Below are 19,241 nucleotides of genomic sequence, written 5' to 3' on the forward strand. Positions count from 1 at the left end.
GGTTCTTAGAACCAGAAAACACAGCTGAACGGCCCACTTTAAGGCTAGGCGTGGCTGTTGGCTGATACTAGATTTTAGAATTAACTTGCTTGGCGTAACTTTGGCCACAGCGATGGTTCTTAGAACCAGAAAATACAGCTGAACGGCCCACTTTAAGGCTAGGCGTGGCTGTTGGCTGATACTAGATTTTAGAATTAACTTGCTTGGCGTAACTTTGGCCACAGCGATGGTTCTTAGAACTAGAAAACACAACTGAACGGCCCACTTTAAGGCTAGGCGTGGCAGTTGGCTGATTTTAGATTTTAGAGTTTCCTTGCTTGGCGTAACTTTGGCCACAGCGATGGTTCTTAGAACCAGAAAACACAGCTGAACGGCCCACTTTAAGGCTAGGCGTGGCTGTTGGCTGATACTAGATTTTAGAGTTTCCTTGCTTGGCGTAACTTTGGCCACAGCGATGGTTCTTAGAACCAGAAAACACAACTGAACGGCCCACTTTAAGGCTAGGCGTGGCTGTTGGCTGATACTAGATTTTAGAATTAACTTGCTTGGCGTAACTTTGGCCACAGCGATGGTTCTTAGAACTAGAAAACACAGCTGAACGGCCCACTTTAAGGCTAGGCGTGGCTGTTGGCTGATACTAGATTTTAGAATTAACTTGCTTGGCGTAACTTTGGCCACAGCGATGGTTCTTAGAACCAGAAAACACAGCTGAACGGCCCACTTTAAGGCTAGGCGTGGCTGTTGGCTGATACTAGATTTTAGAATTAACTTGCTTGGCGTAACTTTGGCCACAGCGATGGTTCTTAGAACTAGAAAACACAGCTGAACGGCCCACTTTAAGGCTAGGCGTGGCTGTTGGCTGATACTAGATTTTAGAATTAACTTGCTTGGCGTAACTTTGGCCACAGCGATGGTTCTTAGAACCAGAAAGAAAACTTCAATGGCCCTTTTTAATGGTAGGTGGGGCTGTTGTTGGAAAACAGATTTTAGAGTTTTGCTGCCTGGTGTAACTTTGGCCAGGATTCTTGGAACCCGAAAAGTGAGCTCAACGACTGTCAAGAGTTTGCAGCTGAAGACTTTCTGTGTTGGACCACGTTGGACCGTGCCGTAGCCTCTTCAGGTAATTCTAGCAGAGAGTCTTAGACGTTGTGGGATGGGGGCGATATCCTCAGGGAGCAACTATAGCACCTGTGTTAATTTTGGGAACAGTAGAAACTGTGGGTCTGAGTTATACTCAAGGGCACAACATTCCAATTCACTGTATCTTCCTCTTTTTAATGGTAGCATAAAGCACATTAAAGCCCCTTTGTGAAATTGTTGAATTGGTTTTCTAGTCTTTGAACATCAGGTGGACATTTGGTGATGATGATTTTTTATTTTATTTCAGAAAGCACTCACTGAGTAAAATCAGTCAAAACTGAAGACATCAAAGGTAAGGGACTGGTTTCATTAACTATTCTGCACCACATTTAGCCAAGAAGTCTGACAGGTACTATTGGCAACATGGGATTAATTATGGCAAAAAAAATCCTTTGGGCCTTGCTAAGGTACCAATGTATCTAAAACATACACATTTCTAACTGAGCTTCCGGTCTCTGTCGTTTGGACTGAAGGAGCCAGGTAGATGACCGCTGCCTGTCTCGTTCAATCCCTGAACGCACCCACATACACACAAACCTCCACATGCAGAAACAGAGACGCAGAGACACTGGGAGTCTCACACAGGATGGCCTCCCACTGGGTGACCCTTCCAAGTCATGAGCGAGCACTGAGGGCGAATCAGGCCAGAGGAGTCAGGCGGGCTCAGCTGCACGCCTCCCCCGGTCCCTGAGGACCCCCTCAGTACTCCGACTGGAAGGCGATCCTTTTGGATCACCTCCATCCCACCTTCACTTCCTTAAAAAGAATGATGCCAATACCAACCAGACTTCTTAGCACTGAAAATAAACATGGGGATACATTTCAATACAGCGCTGTATACAGTACAGGACAACATTGGTGGCTCGTGTTTGAAATGAGGTGTTCTTGGTGCTCTCTGAGCTTAGTGGTTTTCTTGCAGACGTTTCATTACCAACAAGTGAAGTGCTAGGAGGAGAAAGAATTTGCTCCCAACTTATGTTTTAGTGGATTAGTGGCTTCTTGTTTCAGTGTTGGTAGAAGTAGCCTTGAGGTTCTTTGGTTGAGCTATTTGTTGTTTACGTGTTTGGCACCTTCTTTGGGCATTATTTCCTGCCTGTTGGTCTGATGTTAGCTTTTGGGCCTGTTGATTGTTTCTTGAGGACAGAGTTCAATGGCCCACTTTAAGGCTAGGCGTGGCTGTTGGCTGATAATAGGTTTTTAGAATTTCCTTGCCTGGCATAATTTGGCCATCGCGATGGTCCTTAGAACTAGAGAGAGAAAGCCTCAGCTGCCCTTTTTAAGGCTAGGTAGAGCTGTTGGCTGATAATAGAGTAGGTGGCGGGAGTAACTATGACTCTTAATTGAAGCATAGTTGCACGGCTTGGGCGCCTCCCCGTGGCGACCGCTGGAGAAGGTATGGATGGTGTCTCTGACCCTCCGTACTGGAGCTAAGACCCAAGCCACCCCACTGCAAGGCCAGCCACCTTGTAGAGGGTTTGCTGCTGGTGACTGACATGACTAAAGTAATGAGTCCTAATCCCCCCTGGACTTTCGGACCCCAGCAGTAGAGATGGGGGTGCCAATGATTCTGGCAGCCAGAACAGAGCAGAAAATCCCAGCTTCCCGCGCTTCTGTGGTCTCCGTTTCAAGACGAAACGGGCCCTCGGCAAACACCAGTCACACTGTCACCTGGCAGAGGTGAATGCTGAGCATGTAGCTGTCCTACCCAATAAGCACCTGGCATGGACCCCCAAGGATGATGTGGCCTTGTGACTGCATGCCAACAGGCTCTGGGAGGAAGAGGATGATGAGGAAGGCACTCTTCAGCCTTCTTGCCCCGCACTTCCCAAGCCTTTCACAGGAAGCCATCAAAAAGCGCTTCCACCTAACCAAATAGGTTCCACCAACAGACCACCCAGGGAGAACAGACCACCCAGAGAGAAAACCAGACCACCCAGGAGAAAACCAGACCACCCAGGGAGAAAACCAGACCACCCAGAGAGAAAACCAGACCACCCAGAGAGAAAACCAGACCACCCAGGGAGAAAACCAGACCACCCAGGAGAAAACCAGACCACCCAGAGAGAAAACCAGACCACCTAGAGAGAAAACCAGACCACCCAGGGAGAAAACCAGACCACCCAAAGAGAAAACCAGACCACCCAGAGAGAAACCAGACCACCCAGAGAGAACAGACCACCCAGGGAGAAAACCAGACCATCTAGTGGTCACACCCCCGCCTCCTTCAGCCTCTCAACTGGTTGCAAACCCACTAACACACGAACAACTGGACTCCACACCTGACCCGGCTGCCTCATGGAGACGTGCCCTCCTGGTAGTTGCGGCAGGCCATTTCCAAGAGGCCAAAACGGGGGCCGAGGAGCTGACCCAGAGTGCCCGAGACTTGCAGAACAGAGAGATCAGCCGAAAGCAATGTAGGGCTTGACTGAGCCAACCAACTCCGTAGAGGAAACTGCACTACCATCCAAAAACTCTACAAGCTCCGGCGACGTGATGCTGCCTCCACTGTACTGACCGGACTGCCCATTTTAATGGTAGGTGTGGCTGCTGATGGAGAACAGATTTTGTACTTTGCTTGCCTGGCATAATTTGGCCGTGGTTCTTAGAGTTTGAGAAGGCCCCACGAGGACAATTGATTGTGGCTACAATTTCATGTCCAACTTAGCCTGAGCTATCCTGGGCATTCCTCCTCTGGCCCCCTCGCCACTGGTCAGCTATCCTTCCCCCCTGCCCAGTCAGTTTCCCTTAGTGATCACTTTGCTTAATAATTTGCCAGCCCAAATTGTGGCCACTAGTGAGACAGCCTGATATATAGCGTTGCCTCGAATTGCCAAATGGGTATAAAATAGCAAGCAGTCATTTTCATCATAATTATAAAGATAAGCATAGTGAAATTTTAGATTTATGTTAAGGTGGATGAAATTGGGTTTTCTTTTGAGTTTTGGAGAAGAACCTGCCAGAGTGTTCGTTTTGAGGCTGGCTGCATACCTGAATCTGCCATGACATTATCTCATGTGCCAGACCATAATATCTTAACAGCTGTTTCTCCATCTGTCTCCCTTGTTTGGTGCTTCTTTGCAAACAGACCCTGGAGGAGCGTTTTGAGGACTCTGTTCAAAGCAGGAGGAACCTTCTCAACTGCTGAAAACGTCTCTCTAACTTAAAGACAGCCACGTTTAGAGGATCTCTGGCGGCCCTTCAAGCAGCTGATTTCAGAAACTGGTGGCTATGCTGGGTGACATCGTGGAGAAGACCGCCTGTTGCTTTGTACAGTCCTTGTGATCTTCGGTGTTCCAGGGATCTTGACCAACACAGGCAAGTCTTCATTCCATGGTGGGACTTTCACCTTGAATCCACCTTGAATCCACCTTGAATCCACCATGGGTTCATGCAAGGTGTGTTTGAATAGCTCTGTGGGCATGAAACCCACCCTTCTTTCATGGTCTTCTCTCCCTTCTTTCTTCCTCAGGTTTGGATGGAAAGGCTTTCGTGTTCTCCAAGCTTTCTGCTAACTCCCACGTTCTCCTGAAGCCCAACCTAGATCAAGGCTTGCGACAGTTGACCCTTTGTCTCCGCTTCTTCACCGACTTGACCCAGTTGCCTGTGGCCTCAAACCCGTTGCTGGATTGGACCTTGCTGCAGTTTCAAATCCAAGGTGACCTTCTGACTGAGTCCCTATGAAGCCTTCAGTCCAAAGAGGAAGGGACAGTAGCAGTTTCAACAATATATCTAACAGCAAACACTGGCAAGGCAAAAGGGGGATTGTTTGTATTTTTCAAGTACTTCTTTGTAAAGATGCATGCCTGTTATTTTTTCTACTGAAAACAGATTAATCTTTTTAACCAGTATTATGCAGGAAAAAGTACCTTGTTATATTCCCACCCCCATCCTTTACTTTCAATGCAATAAAAAAAATATAGGTTATCATTATGAAGAAATTACGAGCCAAATTTGAATTTTTAATCCTTATCTTGAACTAGGAAGGTTGTTGAGCTTCGCTGTTATGTGGTCTCTATTAGGGCCAGGTTTTTGTTTTAGTGTAAATCTTTTTTCCATAGAGATCTCTAATCCTTGTGACTTTTCATACTTCAATTCATAGGGAACTTTCTGAATTGTGTCTTTGTGTGGGTTTAAAATCCTGCCTATTTTGATCAGTAATATTGTAATCTGGGGTGAAGGGACAGATAATTGAGTATTTCTTGTCGAAAGAGAGATTTTCTGTCCTTTCAATTTCTAAGGCTATGCCTCAGAAAAATGGAGAACTCTTCATTCTTTTTCTGTCCACTGAGAAATTCTGTAAGAAAGAAATTATATACCTCTGGTGTTGTGTGGATGGCCATTCAGAGATATGTGTCTTCTAAACAAATAAAAAAATAGAACAACCTCACTGGAAAATGCACTTCTGTCCTACAAGATCTTCTATAATAAAACCTGCTGTGTTTATGATTTCCTTGTGTTTTCATTTTGTTTCCATTGGGTGGGTATTTCAAATAATATTTTATTAGAAATATTCTCATGTTGACCCAAAAGGGGACACTGGAGGTATGATTGGAGAGTCTACGTGTTTGTACAGAATTTGGCATCACAAAGCATTTCCTCACTTCCCCTTGATAGGAAGGGTGGATTCCCTTCTCCCTCCTTTTATTAAATCTAGAGGTCAACTGTGACTCCAAACAGTTGTAGGCAGCTTACAGTTTCAAAAGTGTTCAAAAAAAAAAAAAACCCTACAAAACACATATGTACATCACTTTAAAAAGGAGATCCAAGGAGCTCAACAATCTTGCCACCCATGTAGGTGAGAAAGTTCCCTCTCATTCAGAATAACAGTTGGAAGGGATTTGGGAGGTCTTCTAGCCTAACCCCCCCCCCCCTATTTTGTGGTTGAGTCTTAAATCTTTGCGGTCTGGAGGATGATGAGGAAGAAGAGGACTTGCTGGATACCTATGCATCACCCTCAAAAGTAAGCGGGTCAAGGTGAGGTCGTGTATCTCCTTCAGGGTGACTTGTAAGAGGAGATCCCTTTGGGGGCAAAAGGGCCCAAGAATGACACAAAACCCTATTTTTATGGCTCAGCAACTGAAATCTTGGGATAGACTGCCTCTCAAACTGGAGGTTCTGTTCTAATGATTGCAGCGAAGGTAAGCCCTTCTGGAAATGGCCTCTTGAGTTTGATAAAGCTTGTTCTGTGTTTCCCGTAGCCTCTTCCAGAAACAGAAATTCAGCGACATTTAACTGGCATGGGGAAAGTGAGGTGGCTTGATCAGTGCTGCAGAAAAGTCATTTTGTTTTTCTGCTGTTCATCTATATATATATAAAAGCAAAATACTCCTCGCGCATCATCACAAAAACTCCAGAACCGTAAAACTTACAAACTTGAAATTTGTCACGTATGTTCCTCTTGGCTTCTAGGGGCTTGTGCTAAGAAAGGATTTTTTGAAATGACCATCAGAGCATTAGTATTTCCTGTGTTATTACTACTATTAACCCACTCTGGTACTAAGGAGTTCTACTCCCCCTCCCCACCTGAAAAGAAATATCTTCCAAATGCAAAACGGGAGTTTCAGCTTCACAGCAGCAACCAGCTTTGAGCCCACTTCAAAACGCACTGACGGCGTCTCCTCGAATGGTGATGCAATATTTGCAATCAAATTGCCCAGCTTGGAGCTGAAACCAACAGCCCAACTACCCACCAGAGCTGCTAATATTCAAACACATTTCATCTGTGAAGTTGGTTTTTCCCCATTTTATGATCTTTCCTGCCCTGTTAAGTGGTTTTTCCATGGACCAGAGGGGGGCCTGGTTTCACATGCTGCCTGCATCTCGCATGTGGGGCTTCACTTGTTCGCACAATCTGGTTTGTGACATGCTATGGATCAGTACTGGTCAATGAACCAGGGGTTTGGGACCCCTGAGGTGAAGCACTATGAGGTGAAATATAAGTCTACGTGCTTTTGCTGTTGCTATTGGTAATTCAGTCCCTGCTAAATATCAAGTTGAAAGACAAAGAGAAACTAGGAGTTTAGTAATTTGCAAACCCAGGTAGGGAGTTGTACAGCAAGGCATACACAAAACACCTTGGTGATTGTTGCAGGTGTCTAACCACCTTCCATACAACTGTAGGGCATTTTGATGAAAACGTCACTCAAGTGAACCAAGGGGAAAAGAAAAATTTTAATTTTCTGAACTTTTAGCAGAAACTTTTGGACAGGAAAACCCCCCACACCAATGTGTCTACCCCACCCTTAAACTCGTGCACAAAATGCTTGCAAGATGGACATGGTTTGAAGAGTGTGCACGGGAAGTTTGTGGACTCAAAATCAATAAAAGCGTAAATGCAACCAAAGCTGAAAATGTTTATTAAACAAAGCATAGCAAAAATAATAATAACTTTAATTTCAAAGCATATCATAGGAAGAAATATCATTTAACAAAATTAAGTAATAAGTCTTTCTACCTAGTTTTTCTACCACAATTCCTCTCCAGGCTATGCCCAATTTTCCTGAGATATAGTAACAGCATGATATGTTTCCTTAAAGCCAGCCCCTTTACCTGCAATTTCTGCACATGAATATGCAAAATACACACCAACATAAAGTAAACATGACTACAATTGGAAGTCACCAAATGCAACTCTAGGATGGATTTCATTCTTGAATCCCACCATATCCCACCATAGATGAATGATGGCTTCTCTTCCATGTCATGAATTCCTCAAACTAAGTTGGCTTTTAAAATCACGTCTTCATCCATTTCAGATTGTTTCTTTAGCGTCGTATATAAGTGTAATTCCTGATTTTCCCATATAGTTGAGCTGCCGAAGAAGTATTAAAAGCCAAAGCGCATTGCCATTAAGCTGCTTCCACCCCAGCATTTCAGATCCACATGGGGTCTCTTCATAATAAAGTGCAATAGGACCATCCTTCCCCCCAAGGCACTTCCTTTGCCAGCTAGAAAAGACACAAAAATGGACCGTTTGTTATTTGGTGATGTCTGGAACTCTGTGGAAAATCTGTTCCTTTATCCTAATCCCTGCAACTCGGAATGGGATAATTTGCTGTGGCCAACTTGCTGTTAACAGTTGTGGCCAACTGATGATGTTACCTAGTTTAGATCATGAAAGGTCTGCAAGAAAACAACCAAGCTCCACAAACCTCATTCCCTTCTAGCACTGATGATGTTATTTAGTAGGATCGTGGAACGTTTGCAAGAAAACAAGTCAGCTCAGAGAGGTCCTCATTTTAACGACCTCGGAAGGATGCAAGGCTTATTCAACCTTGAGCTGGTCAAGATCGAACTCTTGACAGAGTGGGCAGAGTCAACTTACAGCAGCAATAGCACTTGGACTTATATGCCGCTTGACAATCCCGGCAGCCGGCAGTGGCCTGGAGTAGCCTGCAGTCCTGCATTCTAACCACTGTATCACCACGGCTTCTTATCCCAGAGAAACCCAGAAAAAATGCAACTTTGCCATTCTTTTCCCTCACCGGGACACGCCAGGGTTTAACCAAAGAATCATTTCGGTTCCGACAGCAATTCATGGAAGCGTAACGTATCGCCTTTTCTGCAAGCCGATCCCAGCCTTTTGCCTCTCCGAAGTTTGCAGTTGGATCTGCTGGATCAAGGATCACTGGCCTGAATTGCAATAAAGGAAGTTAGAATCATATGTTGCAGGCTGGAGCAGATGAGTTCAGTTCTCTTGAAATTTCCCACGTCTGTTAACAGATTTAGATTTTTCACATGAAAGAAGAGCTGCCAACTGGAGCAGGCCAGCTGAGCAATGGGACAACTCTCTGCGGCCAACAATTCAATGTAATTATTTAAAATAATTTTACAAATCATTCTATAATTTTTGTCATTTACATTTTGTTTTATCCTTCCTTTTGCATCCTTTAACAATTTTATTCTCTCATTTCTTTGATATTAATGTAATTTTTGTTCCATGGCAAGTTGTCCCGCCTGGCTGTTCACCCAACACATCCAAGATCAGTCAAATCCTTACTGGCAGTCTCCATAGAACTACTAACCTTAGTTATTTCGTGGCTTAACTTGCTGTGTGAACCCAACCAGTCTGATAACATGTATTTGAGAGTATTACGTGGGATTAGAAGATGTACTTGCTTGAGCATTTTGTGCCAACCCAGCCAAAAGCTTATTGAAACCAGGCATTTTCTAGGTCTTAGAAAATATTGTTCTCAGCTTTCCTAGAGTAAGTACTTTCCATTAACGTCAGTATTTGGTGGATCTACCATTTTACAACTACACCAATAGTAGGGCTATTGCAAAAATAGCTAGGTTGCAAAAATTCAGATAGATGGCAGCAAAGAGTGGTGTGTCTTCTAGTGACCACCAGATTCATAAATGGTCTTCCTAGGTCAAATGAAAGTCAAGCTAGAACTTCAGGATTAATTTCGCAAGGGAAGAAGAGAAGTTGGACACACACACACACACACACACACATCATATTCTTTGTTTCACAGCTGTTTTGCTCTCGCCACTCCAAAAAGGAAGAAACATCGATGCATAAGGCAACCAAAAGGTAGCAACAGCTCAAAAAGTGTTAGCATTTTACTCCAATTTGAAACTCGCTGGGAGCTGTTGTTGCAGGACTTTCTCCACTATGACAAATCTCATTACTGATTTTTGAAAAACAACTGCCTTGGAATCCAAGGTGGGAGACTGACCTCTTTTTACAGAGTTGCTCCTGTAAATACTGCTTGATGATCTCATTGTGAAAATCATAGTATTCCGTCCAATAGATAAGAATCTCCTTATAGTTCTCAATGAGCCACAACACTGTCCGGAAACCCTCGGCCATGTTGAACTGGGTTTGTCCACTTCCTTGCTCCCATGCGTAGACCGTTAGTAGCTCAAGGGCATACTTTGGGGGGATTGAGTTTTCCTTCACCTGGGTTACACAGAAAAGCAGTTCAAATAAAACTCACTGCACTATTTGAATGAGGAAGCCTGACTAAAGACAATCTACCCTTGACTACCTTGTCAATAATTAGTCCCATTTTAAGGCAGATACCCTGAAACAGATTTCATTTATTTTAACTTATCAACTGCAGTGATTCACTTAACAACTGTGGCAAGGAATGTTGCTTAACACTTGCCTCACTTAACAAGAAAAATTTTGGGCTTAATTGTGGTCGTAAGTCAAGGATTACCTGTATAGTATCCCAAAGAACTGCAGAAAAAACAATGGCTAACAACCTGCCTTCCATGGAGGACCTTCATACTGCACGAGTCAAAAAGAGGGCTGTGAAAATAACTACAGAACCCTCACATCCCAGACATAAACTGTTTCAACTCCTACTCTCAAAACGACGCTACAGAGCATTGTACACCAGAACAACTAGACACAAGGATGGTTTTTTCCCAAACGCCATCACTCTGCTAAACAAATAATTCCCTCAACACTGTTCAACTATTGACAAAGTCTGCACTACTATTACTATTAATCTTCTCATCGTTTCTATCACCCATCCCTTCCCACTTGTGACTGTATGACTGTAACTTTGTTGCTTATATCCTTACGATTTATATTGACTGTTTCCTAGTATGATTTGATGGCTTATTTGTATCCTAAGTGTTGCACCTGATGATTCTCGACTGTGACGAATGTCTCTTTTCTATTATGTACACTGAGAGCATTTGCACCAAGACAAATTCCTTGTGTGTCCAATCCCACTTGGCCAATAAAGCATTCTATTCTATTCTATTCTATTCTATTCTATTCTATTCTATTCTATTCTATTCTATTCTATTCTATTCTATTCTATTCTATTCTATTCTATTCTATTTATTCTATTATTCTATTCTATTCTACTCTACTCAAAGCATTGAGATGGGGCTGGGAGGGTTTCCTAAGAAAGATTGACTTCAACAACCCTCCTACAAACTCTTAGTCGTGGGAAAACCATAAATTGGGACCCTGAATCAATTCTCCAGACAACAGACCTCTTTGTACCAGTGTTTCACCAGGCGGATGAGGTTCTTCAGCTTGGTGGTACGGTCGCACTATGAAATCCTTCTGCAGCTCCGTGAAGCAGGGAGAGAACTCGCCACGTTTGCCTGTGAGTATCAGATCGACGTATATCTGAGGGTCAGGCCTGGAGCGTTGAACATATTGGCCTGTCAAGAGAAAATGCAACTAGGCCTCAAAAGCCCTTTTTAAAATTCTCCACCAACTTTGTAAACTCAGAATCTTACCCAATTTCTTCAGTGGAACAAGGAACCTTCAACTGCTTCAGGTCTAACTATGAGCTCCTTTGCTCCTGAAGTAAGCCTGGGAAAGAGACACCCTCCTGAATCTCTGCTGGGACTGCGGGGAAACTGAGGAAGCCAGGTGGGTGCAAAGCAGACCAACAGTCACACCCCCTTAAAATAGGTCTAAGGCCAGCCCTTTCCACCCAGAAAAACCTTGCCCATGTTCTCCCTTCCTTGGAAATGATGGCAGGAAGAGAATTTTTCTGCCTGCTCTTCAGTTGCCTGTTCATTTGTCAGAATTTCTGAATTGCTTCCACAACTTACTGACATTCAGTTTAGAGCAGCGGTCCCCAACCTTTTCAGCTTGGGGGCCCAGCCCAGCACAGGGGTGGGGGCAGGGGGGGAATGTGTGAGTGGTAGGTGCTCTATTTCTCTCTTTCTGTGAGCGGTGGGGGCACACACCCTCTGCTCTCACAAGGGGAGGTTTGCGTGCAAGTGAAGGGGTCTTGCACTCATACGCAAAACCCTACTCCTGCAAATGGAAGGTACTTTCACTTGCACGCGAAGCTCCATTCGTGAAAATGGAGCTTTGTGTGTGTGAGCACAAGTGCCCTCCACTTTGGCGAGAAGAGCTTCACACATGCTCTTCACCATCATGATTAGGAGACTGGAGACTAAGGCATATGAAGAATGGTTGCAGGAACTGGGCCTGGCTAGTCTAGGGAAGAGAAAGACCAGGGGAGACAGGAGAGCAGCCTTCCAGTATGTGAGGGGCTGCCCCAGAGAGGAGGAGGGGGTCAAGCTATTTTCTAAAGGCCAGACATCTGCCATCTGTCAGAAATGGTGTAGGGTCTCCTGCTTGGGAGAGGGGGTTGGACTAGATGACCTCCAAGGTCCCTTCCAACTCTGATTATCTGTTAAATCTGTTAAATCTCTCCCACAGCTCAGTTTCGAACAGGTTGTGGCCCTGGGATTAGAGGCCCTGTTTTAGAAGACAAACAGGTCTCCTATGGCTCTGGTGGTCCCTGCCCACCCCTAGCTGGGGAGGGGGGAAAGGTTTTTTCCCCCCCTTGCTCAGGAAGAAAACCCACCTAGGGCATTGTAGGCCGGCAGGACATCAAAGTCAATGGAATCATCTGACTCTTTTGAATGTAACTTGAATTGGAGCACCCGAGGGTTGGGCCACTTGAACTTCTCAAAGAAAACTTCCAGATTCAGCAACTCCTGGCATTCATTGAGCCGCCTTTCAATCTCCTCAATGACCATCTTCCGGTTGTTTTCCTGCTCGGTGTAACTTTTGAAGATGTTCAAGAACAGCACCAGGTCAGCATCTGACCCATTTTTCATGGATGTGCCTTTTCCCAGCGATCCTCCCTGAGAAAAAGGGAAAAGGGAGGGTTTCAAGTAGTGAGACTCCTGGCTGTTTGCACCAAGAGATACACATAATAGGTGCTGTTGCCATCGCCTGGTTGCCATTAGGAGGAGGAGGAAGGAAGTAACAATTTGGTTTGTGCCTAGCACACCACCAAGAACACGTTTCCTGATAATAATATATATTTTTCCCCAGGGCTCTTGGCATCAGGGTCTTCCTTGCCCACTGGATAATCCAGTTTTCAACCTCCTCAGAGTCTAATTGTTCTATTTCTGGGATGGGCGAAATCCTAGGGTTGGTTGCAGGACAAAGAAGCTGCAAAAAGGGTTTAGAAGAAACCAAATCTCTTCTATATTGTTGTGACACCCCCTCTCCAAGAGGGATGAGGTCATGAGGTCGCCAGGATTCTCACACTGATCAATCAGGCTGGCAGCTGTTGGGTCAATGCTGCGGTGCCAGCTAGGTGGTTATTTCCAGCAACGAAGGGCTGCTTCTCCCTTCTGACTAAATGTGGGGAGATTAGACACTAACAGCTTCGGACATCCTACACAGCAGGTCCATTGGAAAGCAGAGGCGCTGCTGGGGAGAACTGTCTCACACACACAAACACACACCACCATTTCTTCAAGTGATTTCCTGACTATTTGCTAACATTAAAACAATCTGGAACATTTTGCCTACAGAAGTTGTGAATGCTCCAACACTAGAAGATTTTAAGAAAAAAAATGGACAGCCATTTGTGTGACATCGTATATAGAGTCTCCTGCCTCAGCAGGGGGTTGGACTAGAAGACCTCCAAGGCCCCTTCCAACTCTGTTATTCTGATATTCTGTTAAGCTATACCAGCAGAGCTGGGGAGGGGGAAAAAACAGGCTCATCGGATACTGCCTCCCCCCACCCTGCCTAGTGTGTGGCCACCCAGTTCTGACTGAAAGCCAAATCTGGCCCTGAGTTCTGCCCTCAGTTTACCTTCCCAAAGAAACAACTGAGTGGGAAGATTATTTTAAAAGCAGTTTGTTAGGATAAAATGGGATCTCTCTATGAAAGAGGAGAGAGAGAACCTGTCAGAACTGGTGTAGTGTCTTCTGCTTGGGCTAGACTAGAACAATGGTCACCAACCCCAGTGGGCCGGGAACCACTGGTGGTCCCTGATAAAATTTTGGTGGTCCACAGAGAAATGTCACTCCCCCAAAGCAATTAATCCAGGCTGTGCAGGAACACAAGGCTTGCATCGCTTGCATTGCGAACAACACAAGGTAGTGAGGGGAGGGGGGAAAGGGCGGAGGGGGGAAACTTGCCCCACTCACCCCACGCACCTGGCCTGGCCACTGGGCTGCTTCTTTCTGCTTCTTTCTTCTTCTGTTTTTGGCTGCACTCAAGGAAAGCAGCCAAAGTCTTTCTTTCTCTCCCCAAACTCCGCCAGAAATGAGTCTGTTGCGCCAGCACGACAAGTCTCACAAAGACTCATTTCTGGCGGAGTTTGGGGAGAGAAAGAAAGACTTTGGCTGCTTCTGCTGCTTTCCTTGCATGAAGCCAAAAGTCTCTCTCTCTCCCCCCATCAGAACAGAGCTGAAGATTGATCAGTAGGAAAACGGGGTGGGGGATTTTCCTGCAGACTTTTGGGGGGATTTTCCCAGGGTCTCTGCAGGATTTAAAATTATGAGTTTGGTGGTCCCTGAAGTCCAAAAGGTTGGCGACTCCTGGACTAGATAGATGACCTGCAAGGTCCTTTCCAACTCTTGTTTATCTGTTAAACCTGTCAAACCTGGAGCCCCATATTTCACTCCTTTTTATAGTTAACACAAAACAGCAAGAGGAAAATTGATTGGGCAGGGTCAAATAAATCTCCCCTTTGCATAGGAAATCAGTTACATGTAGTCAAACATGTTACATATATGCACCCCATAATATCACACATGTTCATTAAAATGAGGTCTGACGTCAGAAGGGGCACCATTGTAAGGAAAAAAGATTGTTTGGAGTTCACAAAAGAGATTAAACCAGACCCCAATTTGTACTAACAAATGTTTTGTTATCTGGAGCTAGTCTCCAGCTTGTTAAAAGTTTGTTTTACCAATGGCCAACTAGCAGAAACAGAAGTTAGAAATTTGGAAGCATAAAAGAACAATTAATTACATAAGAAAGGCAGGCTAAAATAGATAAGGAAATACTGTTATTATTATGTGATCATTATTAATGCTATGAATATTACTGTTATTAACTATTGACTATTTCTCAAAATCCACTGTACTCAGACTGACACCCTGTTTATGTAGACAATTATTATTTTTAAAAATATTTGATAAAAACTTATTTTAAACTGGGGAGAAAGGAATGTTAAAAGCTAATGAACCTGAACGCCAATTTTAAAAGAGAGAAAACAAATCAAATTAAAATACGAAGTATCTACGTGGGTTAACGAACTACAAAACCCATGTCGTTTGCCCCTCAGGCAACAGAATATTATTGCAAGAGCCAATAAAGCTGCAAGGCAGGACAGCTTGCCTAGTGGTGGTGGGGAAAGCCCTTCCCAACACCGTCTCCCTTCCCCGGGCAGAGTCTCTCCCCCCCACACCCCAGCTCCATCCCGGGATCCTGCCTGTTGCCCGCCCGTCCTCCGCTCACCTTCACCACCTTCAGCACTTTAATCCCACGCCAGGACGCATCCTGGAAGCAGCGCCTCTTGAGAAAGTCGCAGATGCAGTCGATGGCTTGGAGAAACTTATCGTTGGGCTGCAGGTGGTCATGGTGGAACTTGTCCAGGCCCCCTGATCCGACGCGGTCGAGGGAGGCCATGACCAGGCAGCGGAGTGGATTTCCAACGGAACCCTCCGGTTAAAGCCCAGCGGCTTCTCTGGCTTCGTTTCGTTTCCTTAGGACCAGTTTCGTTTCCCTACCAGGAAACGGAGGGAGGGTGGAGCACTTGGAAGGCCGGGAGGCGGCTGAAAACAGGGGGCGGCTGGAGGAGGCGCCTCCCGGGGAATCTTGTCCCACGGAAACCGGCTGAAGGAAATTAGATTATCAGAGTTGGAAGGGACCTTGTAGGTCATCTCGTCCAACCACCCCCAAGCAGGAGACCCTACACCATTCCTGACAAATGGCAGTATGTATGTATTTATAATATAAATATAAAGCAACTTCTAGAGGCGAGCAGTTCCGCCGGTGAATGGTTCTCGCTGTCAGGACATGGTTTCGGAGCTTAAACGCTCTAATAAAATCTGAGTGCTGGGTTATATAAACTGGATTATATTAAGTTTGTATAACTTAAGTACTCAGATTTTATTAAAGCGTTTACGCCTTTATACAGGCTCTGAAACCATGTCCTGAGAGCGAGAAAGCATTCACCAGTGGAACTACTCACTTCCAGAAGTTGTGGGTGTGTTTTTTTAAATAAATATTTGTATTATGCATTTTCCTTTATAATACATCCTATTTTCAATTTTACATCAACGATCCATCTCTTTCCGTCTCTTTCCTTCTTCTCTGCCTTCTCCCCTCCTTCCCTCTTTCCTTTTCCTCTCCTCCTCTCCTTCCCCCTCTCAAGTTGTGTTTTGAATGGTTCTGAACAGACCGCAGCCCCCAGGGCCTGGGGGGAGGGTTTGGGGACCCCTGGATTGGAAGACCTCCAAGGTATTATCAATATCTAGATCTCCAGAAAGGCCCTTATCAATACTTACAGGATTATTAAAAGTGTTATCATGAAATATGTGATTAAATAAAAAGATGACCTGCGGAGCGGGAGAGTCTCTCCCAAAGATCAGCCTCTACCAAGGATCGAACTCACAGCCTCCCTGATTGGGAGGCGAGAGGTCCACCTTGAGGCCACCGGAGTCACCTGTCAAGCATCTGAAGGTAAATCGCGTGACCCTTGGGGGATTGCTGCAGGGGTCGTAAGTGTGGGAAACGGTTGTAAGTCACGTTCTACAGTGCCGTTGAAACTTTGGACGGTCACTAAGTGAGCTGTTGTAAGTCGAGGACTACCCGTAGTAGTGCCCAGCATGTATAAAAGTGTATATATAAAAAAGAAAATTCCTAGCGTGAGTGACTACTAGATGGCAGCAGCGAGACGCAAACGCTTCTTATTCTGAATTACTGGTATCTTTATAGAGAGAGCAAAGAGAGCCTGGCTTGAAAGACACAGATACAGATTAACAGAGTTGGGAGGGACCTTGTAGGTCATCTAGTCCAACCCCACCTCCTCCGCCCAAGCAGCAGACCCTACACCATTTCTGGCAAATGGCAGTCCCGTCTCTTCTTGAAAGCCTCCAGGGATGACGCTCCCACAGCTCCTGAAGGCAAGCTGTCCCATTGAATATAGAACAACAGAGTTGGAAGGGACCTTGTAGGTCATCTAGTCCAACCCCCCCCCCCCAAGCAGGAGACCCTACACCATTTCTGATAGATTCAGTCTGTTCTTGAAAGCTTCCAGTGATGAAACTCCCACAACTTCCAAAGGCAACTTCTGTTCCGTTGGTGGATGGTTCTCCCTGTCTCCTTATTTCCAGGTTGAATCTCTCCTTGTTCAGTTGGTGACTGCTTTGTTTTGGTAGACGTCCTTTTAATAGTAAACATGATTGAAAGGGACCTTGGAGGTCTTCTAGTCCAGCCCCTTGCTCCCTACACCTTTTCAGACAAGTGGCAGTCCACTCTCTTCTCAAAAACCTCCAGTGATGGAGCACACAAGTTCTGGTGGCAAGCTGTTCCCCTGGTTAATTGTCCTCAAAGTTAGGAATTTTCTCCTTAATTCCAGATTGCTTCTCTACCATCCATTGTTTCCTGTCTGGCCTTCTGGTGCTTTGGAGAATAACTTGACCCCCTCTTCTTTTGTGGCAGCCCCTCAAATATTGGAAAACTCCTATCCTGTCCCCCCCTGGTCCTTCTTTTCTCTAGACAGGCCCAACCCAAATCCTGCAGCCATTCTTCATATGTTTTAGACTCCAGGCCTTTGATCCTCTTCATTGCTCTTCTCTGCCCTTTTTCCAAAGTCTTTTTTCTTTTTTTTTTTTTTTGTAGTGGGGTGACCAAAATTGGTTGCAGGATCCATCCAGGTGTGGGAACGCCACAACCAGTTTTTTTACTCTACCATTTGCTTATGCAAGATAAGCAACCGCAGCACATCAAAATTTTGGTCAAGTTTAGGAGTTAGGGGCTTTTTTGTTGTTGTTGTCAAAACAGGCCGAAGTTTCATGCTGCAACCTGGAGTCCAGAGCCGAAGAAGCTTCTTGGATAAGAAGCGAAACGTCTTCAAAGAAAAGAAACAAACAAGAAAGTTCAGTTGCCTCTTGAAAAAAAAAAAAAAGCACCTTTGGGACAACCAGGACCTGGATGACTGAAGAATCTCTGCAGTCATTTAATTGCAACCTGTGTTGAACAGAAAAAAGCAATTGAAAATTAGCTCAGCCCATCATACCCTTTGAGAGCAGAGAGTTAAAATTTCCAGCTTTATTAGGATTTTAAGTGGACGCAGATAAATCGCAAACTCCAGCAAGAAATGCCCCGTATTATTGCCGTCCGGTTCCCTCCCACAGCAACAAAGTTAACTCTTCCTTACCCATCTAGCTTTGAGTGACAGGGCGACAAAGAGACCTTTATGACATCCTCAGGTGATGCTGAGGACCACAGCACAAAAGCCATGTCACATCGAAGCCCTGGACTCCGGACTTGACTCTGCCACTTCAGATCAGCAGCGTGCTTTAATCTCCGAGCAATTTAAGATAACAGAGATAAGGGTTAATAATAATAAACAAGATAAGGGCTCGGTGCGAGCTTCCTTGGGCTTTTGCAGGACATCTGGAAGTAACCTCTGGCCTGCTGGGCATCCCTTCTCCATTGATGCGGAGACCGTGGCCACCAAAGGGACAGAGGTGCCTTGGTAATAAGGCCACTCTTGGAATCCTGCATCCAGTTCTGGTCATCACAATAGAAGTAAGGTGTTGAGACTCTAGAAAGAGTGCAGAGAAGAGCAACCAAGAGGATTAGGGGACTGGAGGCTAAAACATACGAAGAACGGTTGCAGGAACTGGGTATGTCTAGTTTAATGAAAAGAAGGATTAGGGGAGACGTGATAACAGTCTTCCAATATTTGAGGGGCTGACCCAAAGAAGAAGAGGGGGTCAAGCTGTTCTGCAAAGCACCTGAAAGGCAGGACAACCACAACAATACAAGAGCACACAATAGACACAAACTCAAGGCTAATCGCACCAAACTTGATTGCAGGAAATACGACTTCAGCCACAGAGAGGTCAATATCTGGAATGCTCTACCTGACTCTGTGGTCTCTTCCCCAAACCCCAAAAACATTAACCTTAGACTGTCTACTATTGACCTCACCCCTTTCCTAAGAGGTCTGCATAAGCGCACCAACGTCCTTGTCCTATTGTTTCTTTTTTATTTTTCTTATATGTATTCATGTATTCATAACTATGTTTTTACTTATACCTATTATCTTGTAAGCAATTGACAAACCAAATAAAAATAAAATAAATAAAAAGAAGCAAAGGATGGAAATTAATCAAGGAGA

At 44.9% G+C, this 19,241-nt stretch overlaps 1 protein-coding gene and 1 long non-coding RNA gene across 2 annotated transcripts; one reads left to right on the plus strand and one right to left on the minus strand.

The window, feature by feature from the left end:
- The first annotated feature begins 2,469 nt into the window (after positions 1 to 2,469).
- LOC113425765 (uncharacterized) lies at positions 2,470 to 4,730 on the plus strand. Its single transcript, XR_015745240.1, has 3 exons — positions 2,470 to 3,674; positions 4,226 to 4,455; positions 4,610 to 4,730. It is a non-coding gene; the product is annotated as an uncharacterized LOC113425765 (long non-coding RNA).
- A 2,743-nt stretch (positions 4,731 to 7,473) lies between these two features.
- LOC113425762 (2'-5'-oligoadenylate synthase 3-like) lies at positions 7,474 to 15,724 on the minus strand. Its single transcript, XM_026688013.2, has 6 exons — positions 15,347 to 15,724; positions 12,441 to 12,723; positions 11,101 to 11,274; positions 9,822 to 10,045; positions 8,625 to 8,772; positions 7,474 to 8,087 (listed from the first exon to the last, which is right to left on the minus strand). Exons 1-4 carry the CDS (start codon positions 15,515 to 15,517, stop codon positions 10,008 to 10,010), a joined length of 666 nt encoding a protein of 221 aa, XP_026543798.2. The 5' UTR covers positions 15,518 to 15,724; the 3' UTR covers positions 7,474 to 8,087; positions 8,625 to 8,772; positions 9,822 to 10,007.
- Positions 15,725 to 19,241: the final 3,517 nt, after the last annotated feature.

Source organism: Notechis scutatus, chromosome 13 (assembly GCF_049901735.1).
Source record: "Notechis scutatus isolate UNSWTSFEM ecotype Mainland chromosome 13, rNotScu1.2, whole genome shotgun sequence".
NCBI classification, from domain to species: domain Eukaryota; kingdom Metazoa; phylum Chordata; class Lepidosauria; order Squamata; family Elapidae; genus Notechis; species Notechis scutatus.